This window comes from Eschscholzia californica, unplaced genomic scaffold (assembly GCF_041429995.1).
Source record: "Eschscholzia californica isolate CP2 unplaced genomic scaffold, dmEscCali1.0.p SCAF_3, whole genome shotgun sequence".
NCBI lineage: Eukaryota > Viridiplantae > Streptophyta > Magnoliopsida > Ranunculales > Papaveraceae > Eschscholzia > Eschscholzia californica.
The window spans coordinates 13,515,861-13,543,361 of record NW_028238420.1 but is presented as its reverse complement, the minus strand read 5'-3'; the positions used below and the strand labels follow the sequence as shown (position 1 = coordinate 13,543,361).

Sequence of the window (27,501 nt, the reverse complement as noted above, 5' to 3'; positions counted from 1 at the left end):
CATTATTTGTGTTCAAGCGCCCTTGGTTACATGTAACTCTTGTATTAAATATGTATCACTTTAAAAGCCTATATAAGGAGGTCTTTAGCTAAAGTAGACAAACTCTCTACAAACATAAGAATACAATCTAGTTCTTCTGGTCTTTAAAAGCCTATATAAGGAGGTCTTTAGCTAAAGTAGACAAACTTCCACCACCATAAATTTCCATTGTATTTCTTCTTTCCTTTTTTATTTTTCACAACAGAAAAGTCCTTTTTCTCGAAAATCTTTTTTTACACGAATTTTTTTAAGAAATCGTTTTTTTTAGAAACTCTTTTTTCCAAAAGTTTTTTTTTCTCGAAAACCTTTCTTTTTTCGACCAAATTTTTTTTTTTTCGGAAATCATTTTTTCGTAAACCTTTTTTGAAAAAAAAAAAATGTTTTTCACGAGAACCATTTTAACCGCTTTTTTCAGAACTTTTTTTTTTCTTCGAAACTAGTTTTTTCATAAACCGCTTTCTTTTTTCACTAACAATTTTTTCAGAATATTTTGTTTCCAGAAGCTGTCGTTTTTTAAATTTTTAAGAAGCCATTTTTTCATTTCTTTTTTTTTTCTCACTAATCGCTTTTTCAAGAAACTGTTTTCTTAATCATATTTTAAAACTTCTTTTCTTTTTCATAAACCGTTTTTTTTTTTTCAGATACAGTTCTTTCCAAAAATTATTTTTGTGAAAAATTGAATTTCGAGAAAAAATGGTTCTTGAAAAGAAAAAACAAACGGTTTTTCCGAAAAATACTTATATTCTATTAAAGAAAATTTTAAATATGATTAAAAAAGTCAAATAAACATAAATCTTAAGATACTTACTAGTTACCAAACAAACCACAGAAAATCATTTGGACTCATGATTCCGTCATCCAAACACACTATAAATAACTTCTACATGAACTTCCGTTCCTCATCCTTCATCGGCCCCATCGCCAATCATATTATCCCTCATTTAGGCGCCCCCAAGGACCATTGATATAGTGCAACATGGTACAACAATGTTCCTCTGTGTGGGCATGCCCTAGAACACCCCAAGCTTTCCCCCAGACTAATCTAAGCACGAAACCCAGCTAAAAAGCCTAACGGATATGTAAGACAAGGCGTAATATAACTTATAACCGAAATCTGGAATGACATCACGAGTGATGGCGGACCAAGTGCCTTACATATGAAACTTCCATTTCTCATCGAACCTATCTTGTTGCAAACATTTAGCACCATGTGCAACCTGGCACAGTATTAGGCTACCACTTCATTCGCGTAAACATAACAAAAAGCTACACTTGTGTTAGTTCCTGTCCATCGGAAGCTTTGTTACATAAGTTGATTACAAGCATACGCTTTGTGTTTTGTTATATAGATATACTAGGTACATAAGAATGTATTAGGGGGCCTATACAGATAACCCTCAAAAATAGTACCCAAGAGGAGAAACATAGGAGATATGAGCTATACAATTTACATACCACCTCCCCATTTAACACAATAATAATCAAATTGAACACTGATTCAGGATTTCCCATTGATTTCTGTCCACTTCAACTCTGTTCACCTGCAAATGTATCAACTCTTGATGTCATTTAAATGTACGAGAAATGCTAAATGATGAAAGTATTCACATGTTAATGGATTCCATATTTAAATATGAGAAAGACAGACCTTGGTACAAGGAAGATATTAAATTCGACGACGTCGATCCTTCCTGCTTTCCTCGTGTACAGAGTTATTCGGCACTTATTGCAGAGTCCAACTGTTCGCGACTTAAGAGTATACCTTCGTCCCAAGTCTCAGTCCACCTGTAAATCATAAAATATTGGAGTTTCCCGGTAATAAATAATTTCTTTTAAAATAGTTGAGTTTGTAGTAAATTAGTAATCAAATTTTAGAATCGAAGACTTCACAGTAAACATGTTTACTCTTGAATCATTGTAAATTTGATTCATATTTGGGCGTATTAGAACTCAGATTTCAGAATACGCATCTTATGACCTCATACAGGGCACACTAGGATGCCGACCAAAAGCTTTTCTTTTATATCCAGTAAAGAAGAACTGGAGATAGATTTCAACTTCTTAATATCTGCATATATGTAATAGTGTGTCTGCCTTCTACAGCAACTAAGTTCCATTAATTAGACAGAGTATGTAGGACAAAACTTCTACACGTTTACCTTCGTCCCTCCACATCGATAAACAAGCCCTGTCCATGCCGCCAGTCATCTTGGAAACTTCCGAAAAAAATCTCTCCACCTCTAGAATAGAAGCGCCCTTCACCATTTGCTTTTCCCTTCCAAAAGTTCACATACCATCTATCCCCAGTGCAAAAATAAAACCATCCCTACAGGTGAATTGACAATTAGACCATGAAGTTGGGTAACCACTCCATCAGTTACAAGAGAACAAATTGAGTTAACCAAACCTACGCTTCTATTACTTCGCTGGATTAGGATTCAATTTATTATATCGGAAAAAATGGGCAGACTACTATCTCGTTAACATTCTATGACAGTCAAGGACTCAAGGTGTAATATAATAAATTAAGAATGAAACATGGACCTGCATCTAACACTGGATGACATGGACTTTGCGCATAAAGCCACTGGACAAACTTTATCAGAGATATGTGTAATAACTATAACAAGAACATGATGTGCAATTGAAACTGAAAACCAAAAAATTACTTGAAGCAAAATAAAATGACCAACTAACACTTTTTTTTTTTCTGTGAGTAAATATATAACGAAAAAGCAAATTAACTGCACAATAATAAAATGTAGGCCATATGCTTATCAGTGAAGAGGTCAGAAAATTTGAGTGAGAATAGAGGTGCGAGTGTTTAGCCACCATTTCCAACAAGTAATTGCACTACTAGAAACTTAGTATTGGATATACAAGAGGTGCGAACCAACAATACCCATCTCTTGAGATTTTCTTGCAAGTAGGAAATAAATGAATTCTTAAACATAAAGAAGCTATACCCTTCCATGCATAAGGTCATCCCTCCACGATCCCTGAAACACATCTCCATTACTGTAGTAGAATGTACCTAGACCATATCTCTTCCCATAACGCCACATGCCATCATAAATGCTTCCATCAGGTAACGTTAGACGACCCTGTAAAGTCAAACAATTATGAGCATCACAAACTCATATAAACTTTCAACCACACAGAAAAGCTTGACTGTAGTTGTGAATGGTTTTCTAAGTGATAATCGAGGTTTCTTGTCCAGAGCTATTACAGAGACCTTTCCTTCGGGAAGCCCTCCTTGACAACGTCCTTTGTAGATGCCGCCTCTATATGGAATCTCTTGATTAGGACTCCATTTTTTCTCTGAATCTCGTTCAGCTTCCTGCAAGGACATAATTTGATAAAAAAAATCTTTAACGTCTAGCAGTAAGGCCATTAGTTGTGCCAAGAGAACATTTTATGAAACTGAATTTACCAGCATGGATGCTGCACGGGAAGAAAGCACCCCTTCTTTCCTAGGAACATTGGTGTATTTTGTTTTCAAAATTGAGGAGGCAGCATTGTAGACATCTGTTATTGCATCCCATGAAATTGTATCTGGACTGCCCTGTGTTCGTCCATTTATATGATCTGAAGATCTATCTGGCTTTACTGTATTTGAGGATTGTTGACTATCTATTGGCTGACCAGAGGGTTTAACACCAACTGGAAGAGCAAAAGAACTTCGTGTCTCGAGAACTGGACCAGCTCCAGATATAGCTCTTTCTTTTGCCCATTCTTGAGCCAAGTGGAACCCAGGTCCAACATTCCTGTTGATTACCGCCTCCCTTTGAATAGCAGGTTCTTCAAGGAGAAGTTATTGATGAAAAAGTATCAGAGACTAGTCTTGAATGCAGCAAAGATCAGATGTTTAATAGATAAATTAGCAACTTAAGCAAATTACAGAGGTAAATTTAGGTGGACGGAACACTTTCGCATGTTATTTACCGTCAGATATTTGATCATAAACGTCAGGCAGCAACTTAGTCTTGCGTTTCAAACTTCCCTCTTTCCTGTTCTTGTCACTGTTAAATTCACCGAACATACATTGTATAAGACATTAAGACCTGATATGAGCTCCATATATTACCATTGCATCGGCACAACAAATTCTTAAAATATAGAAACGCGGAAGCTACAAAGTACTGACCTGAGATCACCGGATCTTTCAGAACTGTCCTCCGGTAGCCTGTCCAGTTCTTCAGTGTATGCATTATGACTTTCATCACCACTACCTACGGAATCCATCTCTGGTGGATCTGTACTATCCGAAGAATTAATGATTGTGCTTCCTTGTGAATGAGTAGCTAGAGTGCCTTTATCAGGATACCCTTTTCCCAAAAGAGAGGAAACAAAAGGAAGTCGCAGGACCAAACTGGAAAGAAAACTCTGTTTCTGAGATGCATCTCGTTCATTACTGCTGAGAACCAAAGACAAGTTACCATAAGAAACTACGGAATTAAAAGATTTTCATCAGAGAAAGGAAAATCCAGCAGGCACTTATGAACAAGTATTCTGCAACTAGCAAATAGCCAAGTAGTGCATGTCACTTTTTTTGAAAATATTCTAAATATTCACTACATTAACAATATATTGGAGAAATATTTTGCATTTGAAAATAATTTGATATGGAACAAAAACATTAAAATTAGATTAAAGTTCAAATAGATTTAAAACACATACCATAGAAATCAAGAGATATCTATAAGAAATGAAAAAGAAATTGAAGATGAAAAAGATGAAGGAATAGATATGTCTTTAGCTTTAGTTTCTCCGGATTTTTTGCGAGATTTCCATTATGTCGGTGGAAATTTCAAAATTTCTAACAATTTCAGTCGAAATTTCCAACAATATCAGTCGAAATTTCCAACAATTTCAGTCGAAATTTCAATCATGTTGGTGGAAACTATGCAGGAAATAGTTACAAGTGTGATTTCGTGCACCTATAGTCATAAGTGTGATTTCGTGCACCTAATCTAAATTTAGGAAACATTTCGCGAAATTTTGGGGAATTTCATTCCTTGGATTGAACATTAAGTTAGTAAGACACTTAAGATTTATATTTTCCATAAACAACCTCAAAATTTGGTGTTGTTATGGGGATAATCATTTGTTCAACCCAAACCCGTTGATTTAGCCTCATCTGGATACATCTTGAATCCACCACTACTATTAAGAGTAGGGGAAGTTTAAATAACAGAGGAGAGTGATGCACGATGAAATTAAGTAATTTCTTTATCATTTCTGGTAACATTATGATAATGATACTCACCTTAATCTATTTATGGCTAAGAGAAAGAATTGGACACAACGAAATCTCTTTTAGAGATTTTTACTACAAATTGGGAGGCTATCATCTCTTACCACATTGTCCTGAGTTCTCTTTGTATGGAATATCAGTCTCATCGAATATGTCCAAAATTACAAAGAAAACCAAAATGTCTTCTCTATAGGTCAATGCACAGACTCGGATATGAGATTCTCTCAATTAAGGACAGTATGGATATTGAAAGGATATAGAGCTAAGAATATTAAGAGCAAATGAGATATACGAAAATGGCTGGATATATATGTTAACTCTTGAACAGAGTTATGAACATAGTTTTAATACTAAAAATTAACAGGAAATCCTTAATTTCTTATAAAACACTCAGATAGGATGTTCTCATGAGTCTGTTTCTCTCATAGGGATGCATACATAAAATAACTGACAAAGTTGCACTTCTCATAAGCCAGCACTGTATCTATGTTAATGAGTATAATTAGTTTCTTACCATAGAGTAATAAGTGTTGTTAGTATCAGGTTCTTCTCCATATTAGGTTCCTGAATCGAAGAAATTACAATATCATTCTTGAATCCTGTGGTCCTACGGAAGGTTTGCAAGAATGCATGCATATCTTTGTTCTCAATAATATCACAACTGCTTATTGTACAGAAGACCAATTTATTTTCCTGGATAGCAAAGAAATGAGATAGATTGAGCAAGATTAAGATAAAGAGTTAAAAGATCATAATGCGGTATCCAAATTCATCTGATTTAGAAATATTCCGCACTAAAAGGGCAAGTATCGAACTTCTAAGTTCTAACAAAAAACAAAACAAAAAAAACCTTTATTACTTTTGACATTCTGTTGCAACATGTTAGGACAGAAAAATAATATATATATATATATATATATATATATATATCATGCTAGGAAGTAATGGAATATAAGACAGAAGACCGCCACTCTACATATCAATGTAGGCATATTCAACAATCGCGCTAGATATATGATGAATGATAATGTACAATGAATGTCAAGTGAAATGTAATCACTAATCACTCTGGTACTATCACTGATATATTGGGTGTTATCCAATATTTCAGCTGATACATGATAGGCTAAAGAATCCGCAAAACAAATTTAGAACCTTACGGCATTCAACTCGCTTATACCTCCGGCTCGTGCAAAGCTAAAGTGTATACTTTCGAGGCTACAACTAATGTGAAGTATGGAAACAAGAAGGATTTCTCGAAAGTCCTATAATCATCCTCGTGCAGTGATTAATAAGGAAGCTATAATCTGCTCTCTTACCCCTAGTTATTTGATGGACAGTGGATGAGCAATGTCACTCTGTTTTGAATGGTTATGAAGTTCACAAACAGATATTATGGCAGAAATATCTCACAATTGGTAAATAAAAATTCATTGTCATATGATATACCAAGAGTCAATGTTTTAAAAAATATTTTCTGCCTCAAGGTGTTTGCTCCTAAAAAAAGAAGCGACGCTTGGAGGCGTATGCCTCGATGCGTAGAATGAGTACACTAGTTCTTTTAGAAAAATTAATGATACCACATTTATGTACAAAGATACGATATTTAGTCTTTTTCACTCTGTTATAGTAGCATAAAGAGTTAACTGTTTAAGTAACAAGAAATGTAAATGTTGTTACCATTTACGTTGCATAAATTTTATGATGCTTGTAAGTTTTTTTTTTGATGCGTACGCCTTGAGGCGAAACAGATCGCCTCGCCTTGAGGCGCGCCTCGAGGTGTACGCATCTACCAAATTTTAAATCATTGCTAAGATTGGCCATAAGATATCAAAGTGTCAACCTATTACCTTAACATCATCACCAACAAAAGGGCAATCAAACACAGCTCGCGCAATTGACAACTTCATATTGTTACCCGCTCCAAATCCAACTTTTGCTTCTTTGCAACTCTCTAGAAGCTGCATACTTGATAAGATTATTTTCTAATACTTGCAAATAATAAAGACACAAAGCAAGTAAAATTTAGAGATTGAGCAAGGGGAAAAACGAAAGAGTACAGGTAGAACGCCTAATAAAAACACACCAACGCTACATGATTAAAATAATCAGATAAGTTCAATAATTAGGAAAAAGAAATGATTTTACTTCAATGAGCAAGTACAAGAAATGACTTGCTAGAGATTGAGATTTGAGACTCAACTGGGAAAAGAGATAGAAAGGCAAGCACTGGATGCTACGTATTGAAAGCACAATCAAGAGCAGATACAACATGATTCCAATACCAGATTTAACTTCAGTGTGATATATTTATTGCCTATTATAATAACCAACAATGAAAAAAGGAACGGATATATAAACATGGTGGTCCGAGACCAGGAGAAAAATTCACCATATAGAAATAGTTAAGCAGATAATTAAGCAGAGATGAATATAGTGGTGCAGACTCACTTCTACAACATCTGGAACTTTGAGTTCCTTTGTTTTACTATCTGGTTGATCAAGAAGTTTCTCGTGCATGTCCTGCCAAATTCAAAGCTAAAGTTATGCTAATGGAATGTTGGTTTTACTTAGAAGTCCCAAAATTACTTACAGACATAAGAATGGAGATTGCATTCATGGCCAACAGAACAGCATTATTTGCACTCCTCAGAGCCTCAGCTAAGGTGACCAGTTCCCGTTTTAGTAGTTCATCAGTGTCCACCACTGCAGATCAAATGGTCAAAAAGAAATGTGTACAACATTACGCCATAGTTCTTCCACTTGTAAAGAAGGAAACAATCAAAATATATCCACAGATGCCATTTACTAACATATTAAACATGGATAATATGTCAAAAGTCGAAGAATGGAAAAAGAGGGAAGACGCAGTACATAGTAACAATAAAGTCATCAAATACAAAATCCAGAAAGAAACTAAAATGTATGAAAGGATACGAATACTGATATAATTTCTTCCTAATAATATAAAAATACTGAAATAGGTCGGACTAGATATTTCAAAAGATGGATAGGAAATTTAGTTAGATTTTCCCCTCAATAGTAACAACTAAAAAGCGTTTTACTGGCTTCAAAAAAAGGATTTCTTTCAACCGAAGAACAACCTCAAACTAATAAGGGTTCAAAGTTTTTTATAACTATATTAACAAGTTTTATCCTTTCCAGACAAATTTTGATTAATAGAGCTAACTCTGAGTATTAAAAATTCTGAACCCTTAATTTACAAGTCACCATATGCCACTTCCTAAAATTATATACACACAAGGGGCTATACCTAAATTGTAATTTTCATCTGCGCATATCAGAGGAAAAATATATGGAGGGATACCAATGTCCAGAACCCAAGTAGGACCACTACATGTTCAGTGATGAGAAATAACAAAAAACATAACTCCTATTATTTCCGGAGTTATAAACTATAGATCAAACCTCAACACCTTACAACATCAAGCAATAGAAGGTGCGCAAAAACAACGTAGTGGATGTATTAAATTTAGAGGTCTACAAATAAGGACTTCAAATGTCCTGGGAATAATGCCCCATAACTCAACTATGAATCCTTGTGTTAACTGTGCTGACACACTCCATAACTCTCATTCTGCCCATTGCAACCCTTTTCTTACACTTCAAGGCACAGTAATAAGTTCTAGTTTTCTCAACAAGCTTTTGTCCATTGACTCAAACTATGAATCTTGTTCAAACTTTTATGGCTCTGACTGCTACCTAACTACCAAAGGTTGTCAGTCATATCCTTCTGTCCATAACTCTCATTTTGCCAATTGCGACCCTTTTCTTACATTTCAAGGTACAGTAATAAGTTCTAGTTTACTAACAAGCTTTCGCCCATTGACTCAACCTATGAATCTTGTTCAAACTTTTATGACTCTGACTGCTACCTAACTAGTAACTACCCAAGGTTGTCAATCATATCCTTCTGTCCGTAACTCTCATTCTGCCCAATGCGACCCTTTTCTTAGTTCTTACATTTCAAGGCACAGAAATAAGTTCTAGTTTGCTCAACAAGCTTTCGACACTCAAACTGTGATCTTGTTTGAACTTTTATGGCTCTGACTGCTACCTAACTACCTAAGGTTGTCAATCATATCCTTCTTTCCAGACAGATATGCTTCTTACCATATTGATTAATTGCGATATCAAGAGGTCCAAGAACCCGTTAGAAAGTAGACTACACTTCTTAACCTCTACATGATTAACAAATATATGAAGTTTCAAGGTATCAGTAGATCTCCTCCATTGAGACAACTAGATCCTTTTTTTCAACTTTTGAGCCCCTGGCTGCAAGTATGCAACCTTAGGTCATCATATTACGTCCCTTTCTCGGGTTAGACATGCTCCTTCTCATATTATAACATTACGATATCATGAAGTTCAATGCTGGTTAGGAAATAAGTATATTACAACTTCACATGTTTTATGAATATGATATCAAAATATGATTCTTATAGTTTTTCCTGTTTTTTTTCGTTAGTGCTTTCCTACTGGGCCTTGCTGAGTTGCTTCATGAAACATCTAAACAAGTACTGCTGCATTAATAGACTATATCACATGAAGAACTCACCGATACAAAAATGTGTATGCTCCGAAATTTTGGTAACCAAATCATTGACCTGCAAAATGCAAATCACCAGAGGTAAGGTTTTTCTTGAAGTATTTGAATCTTTGGATCCCGAAAGCAAAATCAGCCTTTGATTGATAAAAATGAATGTAAAAGGGAACTGTACATACTAAAGACTCTGACCCAGGGTCCTAAGAATGCCTTTATGAATAGTAATATTGGTGATGATGATCATGGTCACTTATCACGTTGCTGCATAGAGACAAACTATACCCGCGATTCTATGATTATCATTTCATGAAGATATGAAGGAATAACTGCATACTCGATAGTCGACTATAGTCCTGGTTTCTACTACTTTAGCGGCAATTGTAGTAATAAACCATTATTATTAGTTGTACTTAAAGAAAATATCATCATTAGTTGTACTTTCAGAAAATATTATCATTAGTTGTACTTTCAGAAAATATTATCGCCAGTTGTTTACGGTTATTAGTTGTTTACAACAAGGAATGGAATTTCGGTAGGCATGGAAATGGAAATATTTCGGTCATTTTGACCAAAATATTTCGAAATTATTTCCTTGACAAGGCATTGTTAAGAGAAACTTAGTTAAATTTCGGTTTCGAATAGAAATTTCGGTAGACATAGAAATGGAAATATTTCGGTCGTTTCGACCAAATTATATTTCGGTCGTTTGGTACATGCTGGCCTCGGCCTTAAGGTAAATTACTCTGAATCCTTCTTATTTATCTAAGCATACTGCGCTGAACCCTAACCAAGAAAACATCAACATCTTTGGATGCCAGTGAGGCAGGCTTCCAACTACATATATTGGTCTCCCTTGGGAGAAGGGTACAGAAACAAAACTCTCTGACATCCAGTGTTGGAAAGGATTGAAGGGAGACTTTCAGCCTAGAAAGCAAGAACCTTAACGGCAGGTGAAGTTTACACTGATCAAGACCAATTACTTGAGCTCCACCCATTTATTACTTGTCTTTGTATGCTATCCCGAATACAGTTCAAAGAGTATAGATAAAAAGATGTGACTTTCTTTGGGACAACAAGGAAGAGGGAAGGCGTATGCATCGGGTGAAAGCTTACACTGGTCAAGGTAGTAATTTGAGCTATAAAGATTTGAGGAAGGGGGCCTAGGTATCAAAAATCATAAAAACACGAACAACGAATTGCTTTCAAAATGGTTATGGTGTTTTGCACAAGAGAGAGCATCCCCATGGAGGAATATCATAGCTGATAAGTATGGGAAGTCATAAATGAATTGTATTAAAGACAGAAGTAAACAATCTTATGGGTGTGGAATTTGGAGTGGCGTCCAAAGTAGGGTGGAGGATTTCATTAGGATCACCAAGTGGAAGCTAGGGAACGAACAGAAGACTAAATTTTGGAATGACATTTGGTGCTCAACCATAAGCCTTAAGGATAGATACCCAGTTATCTACTTCCTCTCCAACTCTAAAGATTAGTTAGTCAGTCAAATGTTCAACACTAACCATAGTTGTTGGGACCTCATGCTTGGAAGGAACCTAAACAATTGGAAGATACCTATCTTCATAGAGCTGATGGAAGTGTTAGAGGGACACAGACCAAATGATAGTGAAGACACAAGTGTGGAAAGGGTAGGAGGACCAATTTTTTTTTTTTGAAACTTTTAATGAATATATTAGAAAAGAACTAAAAATATTTACAAGAGGGATTGGCAATGGAATCTCTCACGATATCCAAGCCTCCCAATGAACTACTACATCTAGGAAGGCTACATTCTTAAATTTCTCTAGCTTCCTAATCCAAGAAAATGAAGTCCCTTTAACATCTTCAATGTCAACATTGCTGTAAGCAATCAGATCTGGACAAAACCCTTCCCTTGAAGAGTAAGTTTTATAATTTGGGCAGCTTGTCCCCACAAATTTCCAAGTATTGATCAACTGAACCGCAGGGGTTTCCAATTGGTCAACAAATGTATGATGTGTAAAGAGGCAAAAGAATCAACAGACCATCTATTTATACACTGCAAAATTGCGTAAGACATATGGAACTATTTTGTTAATGCCCTTAGGATTAGCTGGTGCCTTCTGAAATCATATATCAAGTCATAGAACAACGGAGGCATCAAAAAAACTGAACGAAGGAAAAGTTATTTGGAACTTGATCCTAGAAAAGCCATCCATCATCTGGTGTATATGCAGAAATAATAAGATCTTCAAGGAGTATCTATTATAGGAATATAGTTGTAAAGAATGTTAAAGGAATTCAGTTTACCTGGAGGAAATATCTAAAATGGGCTAAAACAAAATCTTTCTATGGCTTCGTTTACAATTGGGAGGCCTTAACGACAAATCATAGTTCTTTTGTCTCCAAAACATTTGTGCAGTCAACTCTTTACCTATTTATTACTGATAATATTCCAACTAACGCCAAAATACACAGTAGGAAGAAATAATGTTTTGCAGGCTTAGTCTTCTATCTGACACAGCGGAAAACTCAGAAAAAGCTTTAGATCTATGTCCAAAACTTAGAACTCGAAAAACTCCCAAAGAGTAAGAAATACTGAATTTTTATTGGTAAAATTTGATGAATTAAACAACTACTGGATCCCTTTATATAGCATTAGGTTTTCCTAAACTAAATTAAATTCGAATTAACAACTTCCTAAACAAATAAACTGCAGAATTTCAAAAAAATAGAAAACTACTTAAGTAAAATTTTAAAGCAAACTTACTAAATATGGTAAAAAAAAACAACGGAAGTCCGTTTTGAGAGCCTAAACGATAGAATTTGACCCCCAAACTTGGTATAAGCGACAACGAATGTGTGGAACGCTATTTCGCACCAACGCACAGAATTTCGTCCAATTCCGACACCAATAGCTTATGTATTTTTAAGCCAATTCCTCTACATCATTATCACTTTAATTTCTCACGTAAGAAGCATGCAGATTCTAGCTTGGTGGAATACTATACCTCATCTTGACGTCTTAGTCCTTCAAAGTTGAACGGCTTCAGAATGATGCCAATCGCCAAACCATTTGCTAATTTTATTTCTCTAAGAAGCTCAACTGCTGTGACGTGATCTACACCATACCCTGCACTGGCTACCTATAACAAACACCACATTTTCTAAAGTTCATGGAATATAAGCCAAAGAATAAAATAAATCATAAATCTTGACAAAACGAACAACTGAATCGATAATCCAATTCATGTAGAATGAACTCTGAACCATGTGAAAGAGACCCAACTTAGCTAATTCAACTAGATATCAATGGTTTACGATTACACTGATTCCACACTCTCAATTCAACGACAACTTGCAATTGGAGGCTGTTTTGAATGTTTCATTTCATATAGGTGAATGTATTCACTGCATTTCTTTTTTCTGATTTTGCTAGTGGATAAGCATTGCTTCTTGAGCTTATGCAAGCAGGAAATGCAATAAAACATGTGTTTTGACTTTTTATCCAATTTTGTAAAGAAGTTCTAGAACATTATTGTTTCGGGAGTCTTTTTCCCGTGCCAGTCACTCGAACTCTTAAACACTCATGTTGTGATCGTCGGACAATACTAGGCACAGCACTTCAGTCAACGTTATAGTGTGAGATTTTTTGTGCATGTGTACATACACAAAATCATATTGAGAGTTTGAGACCACATACCACCTCTAGGCTAATGTATTTTGTGTCTTAACTGATTCAGAAGTAACAAAGAAAAAAATTAAAAAGCAAAATTAACATCCTACTAAAGTATATATGTTATATATGCATGGTATCTCCATTTTTTCTTCATTCGCCCACTACGTATGTCACCGCGGACCCATGTCCAACACTAATGCTTATAAAAAATAGAAAAGTACAAAGTTAAACGATGTACTAACAAGGACAATAGCTCGAGCAGATGACAGTTGGGAAACTGGACTTTCCACATTCCGCAGCGTCGTGTCTAGAAGAAAAACAAAACAGTGAAAAAAGAATTAAAAGCAATACAAGCTTGTGATATTGCATATAAAAACTGTAGAGTTAAACTCACAATGTTAACCAATAACTAGCAAGGATTACAAATATTTGTCAAGAGCTTTTCCCCTTTCCTTAAATTGTCTGTGTTTGTTAGACTACTTCCCAGAATAAGTGAGCAGCTAACCACCTATGAGCTTGATAAGCTTTCAGATGTACAACTAGATTAATTGTTTGTCAATATTGCAGGGTTTCAAGATGATGTTGGGTCCTACACAACCAAAATAGAATAGCAACTTTACTATATTAAATCTAGCATCCATGAGGTTTTTCTTGCACTTACAAAAGCAAAAACTTTATGCCTAACAATAATATGCACCTCGGTGGCATGTTAAGCGTGCAGGAAAGGAATGCAAATACCAAGAATAGCATTTTACTCATGTGATTGGTGCAGAAGAATGATAATAAATCGAATCGCGTGCGGAATAAATTTCCCCACAAGGCGGGTGGGTGTGAGATTTTTTTTCTCTTGGAACCATAGACTAAATATTCAATTGACAAATACCAACGATGTAAATTCCTAATAAATGACAATGTTTACACCAAAACTCTGTATGATTACACCATAACAGACAACTTTTCCACAGGCTCAACGACTCCTTTCTCCTGCTTTGATTTTTTTATCATGCTTCTCGATTTATTTTTATTTTTATGGTTTATTTTTCCTATTCCTCTAGGTACCGAAAACCTGTCAAGGAGTAACGTTAATCATATGCTTATTCCTTGTCAAACCAAAATGATAGAGGAAGATAATGTAATTTTCATGAATCAAATTACAGGTTTGTTGTACCTACAAATCGAATTCCATTCCTAGCGCCAAACATGGCCCGAGTGCCTGGACCCCGAGAACTTACAAAAAGTTCAAATCACACTATTTAGTACTCAGAAAAAACTTTTGTGCCCCCCTTCCCACTCCTCTACCACCATAAGTACGACATAAGAGTTGAAGTTGGTTAATGAAGACTTAAATTGATAAAGTTGATTTCGCTAGTATTTCTTTTACAAGAAAAATAATATCCATGTTTTTAATTTGGAGTGTCAGTTAACGTCTATATCATTCATATAACTACATTTAGTATATTTCTCCCTACATTGTTCAGGAGATGCTAAATTGGTAATGCTTCTTGCTCGCGGAAACATACTTCGGGAAACAACGGAAAATGAACTAAACTTTCATATTAGCATGATTTACTGCACTAGTGAACTCTAATGTACTTCACCACTTACAAGACATGGGTAGCTTAAATAAAATGTTTGAAACAAACAAAGTAAAAATGGGACAATATAGAACCTTGTCTACTGGTCTGCAGTAGTTGCACTTCTCCTGAGTCTTTTAGCTGGATGCTCCTAGAATACATTTATTGCGACAGAGTTACAGAACACGTAACAGAAGTATCCAGAATAATCAATGTCAGACAAATGAAAACTTCAAATCTCAACAAGGTAACTTCAAGTTATTCTCAAGAACATCATGAATTAGCAATACCGTGGTCTGAAAAATACTATGGTTTCGACAAGATTTTTCTTTTTAAACTTTGAACTATGTAAAAAGAACTTTATATGATAAGACACAAAGTAGAGATGCTCTGGGCGTTTGGGGTTTGAGGGTTTTAGTTGATACAGTTATGACGGCCGGTTTAACTCCTACAAGTAAATCAAACGAAAGGATCCTAGATATTGATAGAAAGACCTGGAATGTGGTAAAATAGCTATTGACGCCCAAATCACCTGGAATGTGGTAAAATAGCTATTAGCGCCCAAATCACCTGGAATGTGGTAGAATAGCTACGAGGATATATCAAAACTGGCTTTCAGCATTGACTCTAAACTGTGAGAATAGTCCCACATGGGAGAAGGGCGATATAGCAACCTAGAATATAATGTCTAGGTCCTCTCCACTCATTGCCAATTGGTTTTGAGTTGGATGACCACAAACTTAACATGGTATCAGAGCTAGGCCCACACGTGATAGGTATAAAAGCTGCATGTGTTCCACGTCACCCGAAACAAAAAAAAACACCTCACACGTTTTGTGATTCCCAAAGCCTTAGCAGTTATCGATATTGTCCCCGCTCTTACCACCCCAGACTCAAATCCACAAGTACGAGGTGCCCACCCAAAAGGCCTTGGTATTTTACTAAGCGTGAGCGTACACCTATAGCCCTGAGCGTTGTGGGACTATTTCATTGCGAAGAAGACTATTACACTCGAGTTCACGAAGTCCTAATAAAGTAAAACTTAAAACCCTAGTTGGAAGCAAGAAATCAAGCGCATTGACAAACAACTTAAAAATAGAAAAGTAAACCAGCGATAACAAATGAGAGAATGGCATACCAAAACCTCAATGAGGAAGACGACTGGAAAGGAGATTCAGAGCAGAAATCAAGAACGGCATCCTTGCGACTACCTATACCAATAACTTCAATGAAGGTAGAATCTCCTCCACAATCCACTCGAGATTCTGAATTGAGCTGATGAGCATTGCTTATCGAACCTTGATGTGAACTGAAAGAAGTTCGAAAAGGAATCAAGAAAGGGGAATTAGGTTTTTCTGAAACTGAACGGGGACGACGAGTGATGGTGAAGGAAGAAGGATAGAATGAGAGTTTGGAAATTGTGGGGAAACTGGTAGTAGGAATGAGAATATCCATTAGAAGAGACGAGAGATAGTGTCATGTGAAAATGAGTAACACCATAGCGTCTCAACTCAACCAAGAAGAGAAGCACAAGATTATGACCCTGTGTTCTCTCTCGGCCAGGTGTTCTTCAGCTTTACCTGAAAGGTTAAATTTTGTGAAAGAAATTCACTGGTCAAAATAATTTGGGCAAATGATGGCGCACCATACAAGTTTGAGAAATTTTATGGGCAGTGTCCTTTATGGTTAAAGACATCATATTTTGCTATGCTACCCAGTAAACTCATTACGACTAAATTTAGTTAAAGACAATGTTGCCCGGTAAAAAGTCGTCGGCGGGTAACCTCTGGCCGGTCCAGACGGCGATCTTAAAAAAAGTTTGTGCTTCATCTTCTTCCTTCCTTTTTCTTCTTTCCTCACATATCTATTCTCTCTATATTGCCAGCGAAGGGGACTCCCTTCACCGGCGGTCTGGTTTACCGGACCCTCGTCTAGATCTGGAGAGGACCCCATATCCAAACGACAAGATAACGAGTCTTAACTAAACAAGTAGTGAGGATTGTTAACCAAGTAGTCAGTACAACAACCACTCTGGAGACGTTGATTGGGGTTTTGGTTATTATTATAGAACCCGAAGAGAATATCATCATCGTTTTGCAGAGGTGGTTGAAAGATCTCAGACAATTGTTGATTCAATGGCGAAGAAGAAGAGAAATGTGTTGTTCAGTCGACAAGTAGTTTTCTACTGTAAGATAAAGACGACGAGGACGAGAAATCTTCTAGTGTGAAGTAAGTAAGGATCAATGAATGGATTTGGTGGAATGAGAACAACAAAAAGCTTGGTATCATCGTCTCCAGGGTCGTGCCTGACAATTTAGGGGCCCGGTGCGAAACTTAATCGGGACCCTTTGTATAGATGTGAGGTAAACAAAATTTACACGCGAAGTGATAACACAAATTTCACCTGTAAATTGTTTTAGTAAAACAATGATGAATCTAAAATCAATGAATAACAACTTTATATGATTAGTCTAACATTTTTGCTAATAAAGTTGTCCTGGATTAGTACAGGTTTCTATTTGAAATTAGGAACCAAAAGAGAGAGATAGACAAATGAGAGAGATTGTACATTGAGTTTTTTTTTTTTGTTGACAGATTGTACATTGAGTTAGAGAGAAAAAAAATAAACAAGATTGCAAGATAGAGATTTGTGTGAAAGATATGAGATTTGGAGAGAGACCTAAGTGCATTTTATACTACGCAAATAGTACAAGAAATTATTTGAATATTAAAATTATATTTGAATTAAACCAATAACATTAAGTGGAATGGACATTTAAAATATTTCATGGTGGTATGGAGAGTTGGCCTTTATTAGGAAAAAAAAAAGGAAGTTGCTCTCTAAGGGGCTCGAACACATGACCTTATGAGTAAAATTTGCCAACTTACCCATTGAGCTATCCACACTTGTTGATAATATGTTGAGGGTTTATAACATAATTCTAAATAGAACGAAACCAGGAACTAATAGGAAAGTGGGCCCCTTGTGGTGGGGGGCCCTGTGCGGGCGCACGGCCCGCACCCCCCACCACACGGCCCTGATCGTCTCCTTGGAATTAATTGTAGCTCTGATTGTTGAAATGTAGAATTGTTACTGATCTTCATCATCATTTGATCTAGTTCTTCTTGAGGATATTGTTGTTGTTGATGATAAAATGTATTCAACTCTAACATCATGAAGAAAAGGTAGTTAGAACAAGTTAGAGAAAAGGGAAGAACAGGTAGTTACAAAACAAAATTCAATCAAGGTCACTGACTAGAGGTAGCTGACGGCCAGAGACGACCTAACGACAATTGGCGATGTTAGGTCAAACATTGGTTGAGGAATTGCCTCTTAAACACACATCGCCTTTAACCAAACTAGAGATTGTCTTTAGCAAGATTATCTATAACAACTTTAAGATCCGTTTGTTACTGTGAAAATACTTGGTGCAACCTTCATCTTTTTCTGATGGGTAAGAAAATTAAAAATTTTATATAAGAAATTCATTTGTTTGTTTAAGAAAAAACTTTTTAAGGTACCCACCTATATTGTGGCAAGCACCTTTTTTTTTACACAAGAGAGGGGCGTCAATTAAATAAACACTAGGCACCTTTAGAAAATTCCTGAATGTGGGTCGTCATCCCAACTTCATGGCTTTTACATGGACACAAAGATGGTTTTCCACTAACGGACTCGGGGGTTTTTGGAAGGTCTTCGTCCCATTTCAAGCTAATCTAGTTCTTCTAGCTAATCTAAGTCTTCTTCCCAAATCTTGGAAGAAACCCTAGCATGTTTTTTCTGACTTTCGACAGACTAGGGTTTCAAAAGACTAGAAGCTGATCTTCTAAGTATTCAGATTCAGCGATATTGAAGGGGTTTTCTGGTTCAAATTCAGCTAATCTCCCAATTTTCGGAGATATAAGCTCATAGATGCCCAATTTTAGACGCTAGATTTTGCGAGAGAAGAAAAAGGGGGAGATATAAGATTCATCTATCCGCATAAGAGAGACAAAGAGAGTGAGAGAAAGTGAAAGAGAGTGAAAGAGAGAGAGATAGAAGATTCATCTATGCACATTAGAGACAGGGAGATGTGAAATGAAGGTTTCGCTTTTTGCTTGAAATGATGTGATTGAGAGTTCAGGATGAGCGAGATGAGAGAGAACGTAAAAATAAGAGGGTGTGGAAACCAATTTCTCATGTGTTTAGGTGGTAAATTTTGTTAGACTTTCTTCCCACTTATTTTTACCACAAGAAATCGACTTTCACACCTTTTTTTGGTAACCAAACAGTTGCAAATCAATTTTCATGCGAAAATCGATTTTGCCAACCTGTTTTCTAACATAACAAACGAGCCCTTAGATCTATTTCCAAATTTTGAAAGAGAATATATGCGCGGAGAAATTTACAGATTTAGTGAATGTAACCACTCTGGGTTTAGTGGTTAATTACAACAAGATTGCACTTAGTAAGCATAATCATAACGGATTCAGAAGATTATACCAATGAAAAAAGAGCATAAATACTTTGATGAACAGACTCTTCAGCATTACCTGTAATAAAACTGCTACTTTTTACGATTTTTTTTTGCGGTTGATCTTAAACCAAAATTGAAGTAATCTTAGGGTCTGTTGTGCTTAAGTACCTTTTTACTAGATCTTTTTTGTTCCGGACCTCTAAAGGTCTTAAAATTTATAAGCGTTCTTATACATAAATGTCTAAATTTTTAAAGTTTGAAAACTTTGAAATTTTGAAACTTTTAAAGGTCTGAGACATTTTTATTAAAATTTTAAAGATCCAGAACTTTTTGTCAAAACTTTAAAATGCCTCCTTTAAATCTAAACCGTCCAAACTTATAGTTGAGATTAAGACGAAAGTTATATTATTTTAAGAGTTAAACTTTAAGTATTAGTTGTTTACTTCTCTTCTTTATCTTCACCAAACATAACCATTAATTTAAGATTAACTTTAACTAAATAAAACGAAATTTACATATACTTAAAAACTTTAAATATTAAAACGAAAGTTTCATTGTTTTAAGATTAAAAGTTTAAATATTAAAACTTTAAATATTAAACTTTTAAGATTAAACTATTAAGATTAAAATTTAAATGTTAAAACTTTTAAGATTAAAACTTTAAATATTCAAACTTTTAAGATAAAACTTTAAATATTAAAAATTTTAAGATTAAAACTTTAAATATTAAAACTAAATATTAAAACTTTTAAGATTGAACTTTACGTACAAAATATTCACCTAAACTGTGTACAGCTTCATTAATAAATTTTAATGAACTTCCTTTATATGTCGGATTTTCTCCGAAAAATAACGTTGTCAATCTTTAAACAATTTGTCATTTATATAAAAAATAAAATTATCTACGAGTAAATATTAAACCATCCGAACAAAATATATCGAAACGGAAAATAGAAAACTTTTAAACTTATAGAGTCCCCTACGGAATCACTTTTAAACCATAAGAAACGACTAATGAACTTTCGGTAAAATTGTATACTATCTATTGTTGCCTTTAGCTTGCTATTTAGTGTTTTTAGTTTCAGTATAAATTTAGTATTCCATTTGGAGTACGTAGGTTTTTTGGCTCTTATATAAAAGTAATTAGTATTTTTCTAGTTTAAAAGAAAATCTATAAACCGACGAATAAACTTAATACGATCGTCATCTATAAAGAAAAACGGGTGTCGTATTATTATACTGATTATTAAACCATAAGAAATAAGTATATCAAAACAGATAAATATAAAGCTTTTAATGCTAAAGAGTAACTTTTCACAGTTTTATAAAAATGGGCAACAATTAAAACTTTTAAGATTAAAACTTTAATATTAGACTTTTAAGATTAAAACTTTAAACATTAAAACTTTTAAGATTAAAACTTTAAACATTAAAACTTTAAGAGTAATACTTTAAATATTAAAAATTATAAGATTAAAAATTATAAGATTAAAACTTCAAATATTAAAACTTTTAAGATTAAAACTTTTAATATTAAACCTTTAAATATTAAACCTTTTAAGATTAAAAATTTAAATATTAAAATCTTTAAGATTAAAACTTTACGGATAAAATATGTACCTAAATAATTTGGCTTTACCATGTTGGTTATGCCAATCATGCTCTCTTCATAATCGGTGTACAACTTCATCAATAAATTTGGATGTACTTCCTTGATATGTTGGATTGTCTCTGGAAAATAACGTTATCCATCTTTAAGCGGGTTGTCTTCGATTTGAAGAAAAAAATTTATCTACGAACAAATATTAAACCATAAGAAGCAAGTATATCGAAACGAGAAAAATAGAAAACTTTTAAACCTAGAGAGCTATTACCGGATCATTTTCATAGTTGTATAAAAATGGGCAATGAACTTGTTTCGGTAAAATCGTATCATATCAACATTCCGATGACTTGGCTTGCCACTTAGTGCTTTCAATTTCGGTGTAAATTTAGTATTCCATTTGTAGTACGTGGGGTTTTTGACTTATATATAAAAGTAATGAGTAGTTTCCCAACTTAAAAGAAAATATGTGAACCGACGAAGAAATTCAATACGATCGCCGTCTGTAAAGAAAAACGGGTGTCGTACTATTATACTGATCTCCACATTCATTGCCTCTTCAATATATAAACTTTTTACGAAAAGCCCTCGTGTAGTCTTACAGTTCTCGTGATTCCTAACGAACTCCAATCTCTGTAATAATTCTTTGGTTTCTAGGTTGAGAGCGAATTTGGGAAATTCTTTAAACAAACCTATCACACCTTGAAAATCTACAAAAAATAGAATAAAATATGTAAAATTCTTTAAAATAAAAATCCATCGTTAATAATATAATTATTACAAAGAATACTTACATTCTGCCGATCTTACTCCCTTGGTGAATGGGGCGACTAATTTGGCCTTAAAACAACATTCTGACCCGTCATTAACCTGAATTAATACAATATTCTGAGTTGAAAAATCTCTACAAGTTATGCCTTTCATCTGCAGAAAGGTCAACCTCTGCATATGTCTTTAAATAACCTTATAAATAGTTTAGAAGGACTAAACCCATTATCAGTCTTATCTTATAGATTTGGGGAGTATTTAACTTCAAAAACATGGTAAGTTTTAACTTCCCCTTCTCTATTCTTTTGTTGAATCTTCTTTATATGATCAATAATGAAATGATGTCTTGCTCCATAGAAGTCGAACATTACGTTTATGTACATGAATATTGTAACCACAAGTGATTGCAACTGCACGAATAATAGTTTTATTTTTACTATTAATTACTAATATGTGTTCATCATCTTGGACTCCATCTTCATTATCCATCTGAAAAGTCCTAATAAAAAAACATATACATGAAATATGTAAGGCAAAAATAGGTTAAACCGTAACACTTATTAAGCTTTAATAAGATCAACATGAAAACATAACATACGAAGTCTCAATAAAGATGTGATATAAATGCAGTAACATAACATAAAAAATGTTTGAATCATGAACTAAACAAACCAAAATAAATCCTAAACCCTAAAACTCTAAACTCTCATTTATCAAGCTTAGGTAGTATCCAATTTCTTCACTCATCTATATCCATCATGGAAAACATCATTTTCTCCTCTGGTGTTTTTAAAAGTTTTGTTCCTCCCATTTTCATTGAGTAGTCCAGATCAGGAATATCATAAAGTGCTTTACACCAACCAAAACGGAGCAGGAAGCCATTAAATCTCTAACTTGCTTATACTTGCTTTTCCATTTCTTAATTTTACCACTTAAATGTTCTGATGTTTTATTCTCGTTGCATTTTTTATTTCGAGTTGGAATAATAACTTGTTCATAGTAGTTCTTTGAAACTGAACCATCTTTACCGGTATTGACGACTTCAACAACAAGTTAGAATAACAACTCATTTTCATTTGTAGTCTGTTTCATATACTTTTTGTTAGAAGTGACTCGAATATGGATTGGTATCGAACCCGGTTTACGACCCGCCAACCCGCTTACAAGGTCTTGCCGCCGAATTTTGGACCCGTTAGCGAAGCTGATTACTGAGACAGGGCTGGTATGCAAAACAGGGCTCCGAGGCAGAGCTGGACTCCGAGACAGAGCTGGAATACGAAGCTAGGCTTATGTCGGTTATTAGTGTTAGCGTATCCATGTATCTTGTCGGTTTTAGAGGGAGAGTCGGTGAGGCGGTGGGATTAGGGTTTAGTGCCTATATAAACTAAACCCTAAGGAGATACCAGTAGCACAATCAAACGAAATCTCTTGCGTAACTTGTTTCCTTATCATAGTGGAAATCATCGCGCCGTTGTCGCTGTGGAGTAGGTCTCACCAACCGATCCACGTAAATCTCTGTGTTCTATTCTTGATTGTTCTTTATTTCCTATTGCTTCTGCTTGATTACTCGTATTGATCACATTAAACCTCGATTGGCATAACAAACTAGTATCAGAGCAAAGGTTTTGAGGTTTCTGTGATGGCGAAATACGAGATAGAGAAGTTCGATGGAAGTAACGATTTTAATCATTGGAAGATTAGGATGCGAGCAGTATTAGTTCAACAGGGTCTGCTGAAGACGTTGAATAGGAAGGCTGCACTCGCTGAATCACTTTCAGAAGCAGGGAAGGAAGATCTCATGGAGAGAGCTCATGGTCAGATTCTACTCTATTTGAGCAATGAGGTCTTGCGGGAAGTAGCGACGGAAACTACAGCGGATGGGCTATGGAGTAAGCTGGAGACAAGGTATATGACGAAATCTCTAACTAATCATTTCCATCTAAAGAAGAAATTATTTAGTTTACAAATGTTAAAAGGGGAATCGTTGAAAGACCATATGAATGAACTCAATCGAGTATTCTTAGATTTGGCAAATATAGATGTCAAATTCAAAGAAGAAGATAAGGCAATATTATTGCTTGCATCCCTGCCACCATCATATGAAAGCTTTGTTGATTCTTTTATGTCTAGTAAAACAACTACAACCTTTGAGGATGTTAAAGCAGCATTGAACTCGAAGGAGTTGAGACGAAGGTTAATAGAAGAAAGCAGCTCAGGAGATGGTTTGGTCGTAAGAGGAAGGTCGCAGCATGTGGTCGATGGGAAGGGCCGTTCACGGTCTAAATCGAAACCTAACAAGTGCAGGTGCTTTAACTATAAGAAGGAGGGACACTTCAAGAAGAATCGTCCTGAGGGCAGGAAGAAGCCAGGTGAGGCAGCAGTCATCGAAGAAGATGATGGTAGTGTTTTGGCAATCATTGAAGAATGTGAAGAAACTATGGTTCTGGCGATCAATGCCTACTTCACTAAAGGTAGGTGGATTTTGGATACTGGCTGTACATTCCATGTATGTCCTCATAAGGAATGGTTTTCCACTTACACATCCATTAATGGCGGTAAGGTGTTAATGGGAAACGACGTTCCTTGTCAAGTGGTTGGAATTGGTACTATTCAGATCAAGATGCACGATGATGTTGTGAGGACTATAACAGACATCAGACATGTTCCAGATTTGAAGAGGAATCTAATCTCTTTGGGAACTCTGGATGATAATGGTTGCAAATATGTTGGCGAAGGTGGTGTTCTTCGGATTTCTAAGGGGAGTCTTACAGTTAGGGTTGAAAAAGAATGGTCTATATGTGCTACAGGGTAACACTGTTACCAGATATGTAGCGGTATCATCATCTGACAAGGAAGTTGAGACTACCAAGCTATGGCATATGCGGTTAGGGCATATGAGTGAAAGGGGGATGGTTATACTGAGTAAGCAGGGTTTACTCTGTGGGCAGAAGGTTGGAAAACTAGAATTCTGTGAACATTGCGTCTTCGGGAAGTAGCGTCGGGTAAAGTTCAGTACAACGGTTTATACTACCAAAGGAACTCCGGGTTACATCCATTCAGATCTTTGGGGTCCCTCCCGGGTTAGCTCACATGGTGGGGGTAGATACATGTTGACCTTGATAGATGATTTTTCCAGGAAAGTATGGGTCTACATATTGAAACGCAAAGATGAGGCATTCGTCAAGTTCAAGCAGTGGAAGACCTTGATCGAGAGCAGACTAGAAAATCGATCAAACGCTTGAGGACTGACAATGGCACAGAATTTTGAGGAAACGAGTTTAATAAGTTCTGTGTAGACCAAGGGATTGTGAGACACCATACGGTCAGAAAGACACCACAGCAGAATGGTGTGGCGGAGCGTATGAACATAACTCTATTGGAACGAGCTCGTTGTATGCTTTCAAATGCAAGGCAGCCGGAAGTGTTCTAGGCTGAAGTAGTGAACACGACAGCTGATGGCCTAGAAGGTTTACCCTAAAAGGTCTACACCCGCAAGTGCACGGGTGTCAAGTAGTAAAATCCGGTAAGATCGAGGTCGATCCGCAGAGACTAGTCAAACCTATTCTAAAACTTAGAATTAGTACGGTTTTGTTTTTGAAAATTGTTTTTGGTGATAGCAATAATAAAATATTAAAACGATTAACGAAAATGAACTCAAATAGGGAGGGGACCTAGGATTTTGAAATCCACCACATAAAATCACCTTTATTATACATAGTTAACTAACTAGTTCTTTTTTCTATAACTCAAAATTCTGGATAATAAACTATCCGAATTCCGGAAGATGTTTTCGATAAAATCGGTTCTTAGATCATAAAATGGTAATTGTCTTCTTTTGAAAAATACATTTCTAAACTATTATCTATCAATTAATAAGTATGAATCGTCAAAAGAGTTAACATAAGCACGATGCATCAAATCAAAAAGCATAGATAGTGGAAAGATATACGATTTAACAAATTAAATTTTATCGCACAATCAAAAGAATTAGTCGATTAAGAATATGTCTAAAAGATCAAGAGTTGGTTTCATCATCAATCCTAGTTAAGAGATTTAGCTATTCATGATCAAGATTAACACTAGTAAGACAAATAAGAAAGAAACATGGAAGAAGAATTATGATTTTCTCACTGATTTTCCTCTGGAAGCCAAACGCACCCCTAAGGAAAATTATTTTGCAGCAACAGTGGAAAATAATTTTCCATCTTCTCCACCAAAATTCCTCTCTTTCTTCCTTTTCTAACCAAATAAGTAGATAACTATTGATTCTCTGTTTCTAATACTAGGATAACAGAGAAGATGAGATGAAGAGAAAACAATCTTGATATTATTGATGACAAATCAAAATGAAATTGCTTAGAATTCTCTCTGTTATTCTCTTTCTCTTACTACAACTCCCTCTTCTCCTTCTCTCACTACAACTCTCTCTTCTCACTCTCTCTGTTTTTTTTCTCACTAAAAGAAATACAAAGCAAGAATAAGGAAAATAAAATTGATAATCAGAGATGATGATCAAACCAACTGAAATGATCAATGAATATAGCTCTCTGGTTTTTGCATTTCTCTTAGCTGTGAGATGTTATCTCCCTGATTTTCTGTTCTAATTGAGCTAGAGAGATGATCCCAAACCGAGATGATTATTCCCCATTCTGTTTCTTTGTTTTATAGGTCGAAGAAGAACCAATCTCCAACTTTCCTTATGAATCAGTCCCATAAATCTCTCTTTTTCTCGGTAATCGCTCTCTAAAAATCAAATTCATATCCTCTGGCCGAGAGTAATATAACCAGAAAATATATAGATCATGAAGATTAATTCCTCATTTTTCCTTCCCTTCTCTCTGTATCTATTTCAAAGAAAGAAAGAAAATGACTCTTTCTCTTTGAATACACTAGTGAGCATTCTCTCTTGATCAATCTCCAGCTAGCTCTCTTTCTTTTTCTGATTTGCTTTCCAAAATCTTTCATTGATATCCAGCTATCTCAATCGATTCTCTCAAATATCTCTAATGAATCTGAACCAAAATCCTTCAATGGAACCTTCAATCTCTCTCTCGGCTTTCCTTAGCCTTCGTTTTCTAAAAATTCACTTTCTCTAACAGAGAAGAAGACAGAGAGAAACGATCCCCATATTAAGACACAATATCCAAAAAGTCTGACGCTCAATGAGTCGTGCATGAATCATTAGCTGGCAAAGGACGGGGTGCAACATAAGGTGTAACGCGGGTTAACAAAAGAAGATGCAAGGCTCTCTAGAGATGATGCCATGTGTTCGGGTCTGTTTCCATCCGTTGGATCTGAGTTAGATGGATTCGGTTGCACCGAAAGATCTTTCAGAGCGTCACATGCGATCAAGTCTCGTGACAGCAGGATTCGGTAAATAGTGGCCACACGAAAACGGTACAGCTCTCGGCTATGGGACTGCCAGTGCCACGTACTCCTTCTCTGTTTCGCTTGACTAATAGTTACTCGAAGTCATCCTACTGGACAACTCTCTTGGACCCAATCTTTGACCTAGTCTATCTTGCTCGTCCGAACTCCGATTTGACCTCCGTTTTCCCCCACGGGCTCATCGTGAACTATA

General features: G+C 35.5%; 1 protein-coding gene across 2 annotated transcripts; it reads right to left on the bottom strand.

Annotated features, from left to right (window-relative positions):
* Positions 1-1,267: 1,267 nt before the first annotated feature.
* Positions 1,268-16,934, bottom strand: ARC3 (GTP binding protein). 2 transcript variants are annotated; one of them, XM_086670590.1, is made up of 17 exons: positions 16,231-16,934; positions 15,188-15,243; positions 13,761-13,825; positions 12,851-12,985; positions 9,876-9,924; positions 7,890-8,002; positions 7,748-7,819; positions 7,147-7,257; positions 5,811-5,989; positions 4,187-4,456; positions 3,985-4,061; positions 3,473-3,840; positions 3,275-3,379; positions 3,006-3,143; positions 2,199-2,365; positions 1,688-1,824; positions 1,268-1,580 (listed from the first exon to the last, which is right to left on the bottom strand). In XM_086670590.1, the coding sequence occupies exons 1-16, from the start codon at positions 16,545-16,547 to the stop codon at positions 1,752-1,754; spliced, it is 2,295 nt and encodes a 764-aa protein (XP_086526716.1). In that variant the 5' UTR covers positions 16,548-16,934; the 3' UTR covers positions 1,268-1,580; positions 1,688-1,751. The 2 variants fall into 2 exon arrangements, with proteins under 2 accessions (XP_086526716.1, XP_086526717.1); XM_086670591.1 differs by having other exon boundaries at positions 4,187-4,453.
* Positions 16,935-27,501: the final 10,567 nt, after the last annotated feature.

Coding starts and splice junctions, on each gene's coding strand:
- ARC3 (XM_086670590.1), bottom strand. CDS start 16,547: ATGGATATTCTCATTCCTACTACCAGTTTCCCCACAATTTCCAAACTC. Junction 13,826..15,187: donor ACTGCAGACCAGTAGACAAG/GTTCTATATTGT, acceptor TTTTTCTTCTAG/ACACGACGCTGCGGAATGTG. Junction 12,986..13,760: donor CTGCTCGAGCTATTGTCCTT/GTTAGTACATCG, acceptor TGTTTGTTATAG/GTAGCCAGTGCAGGGTATGG.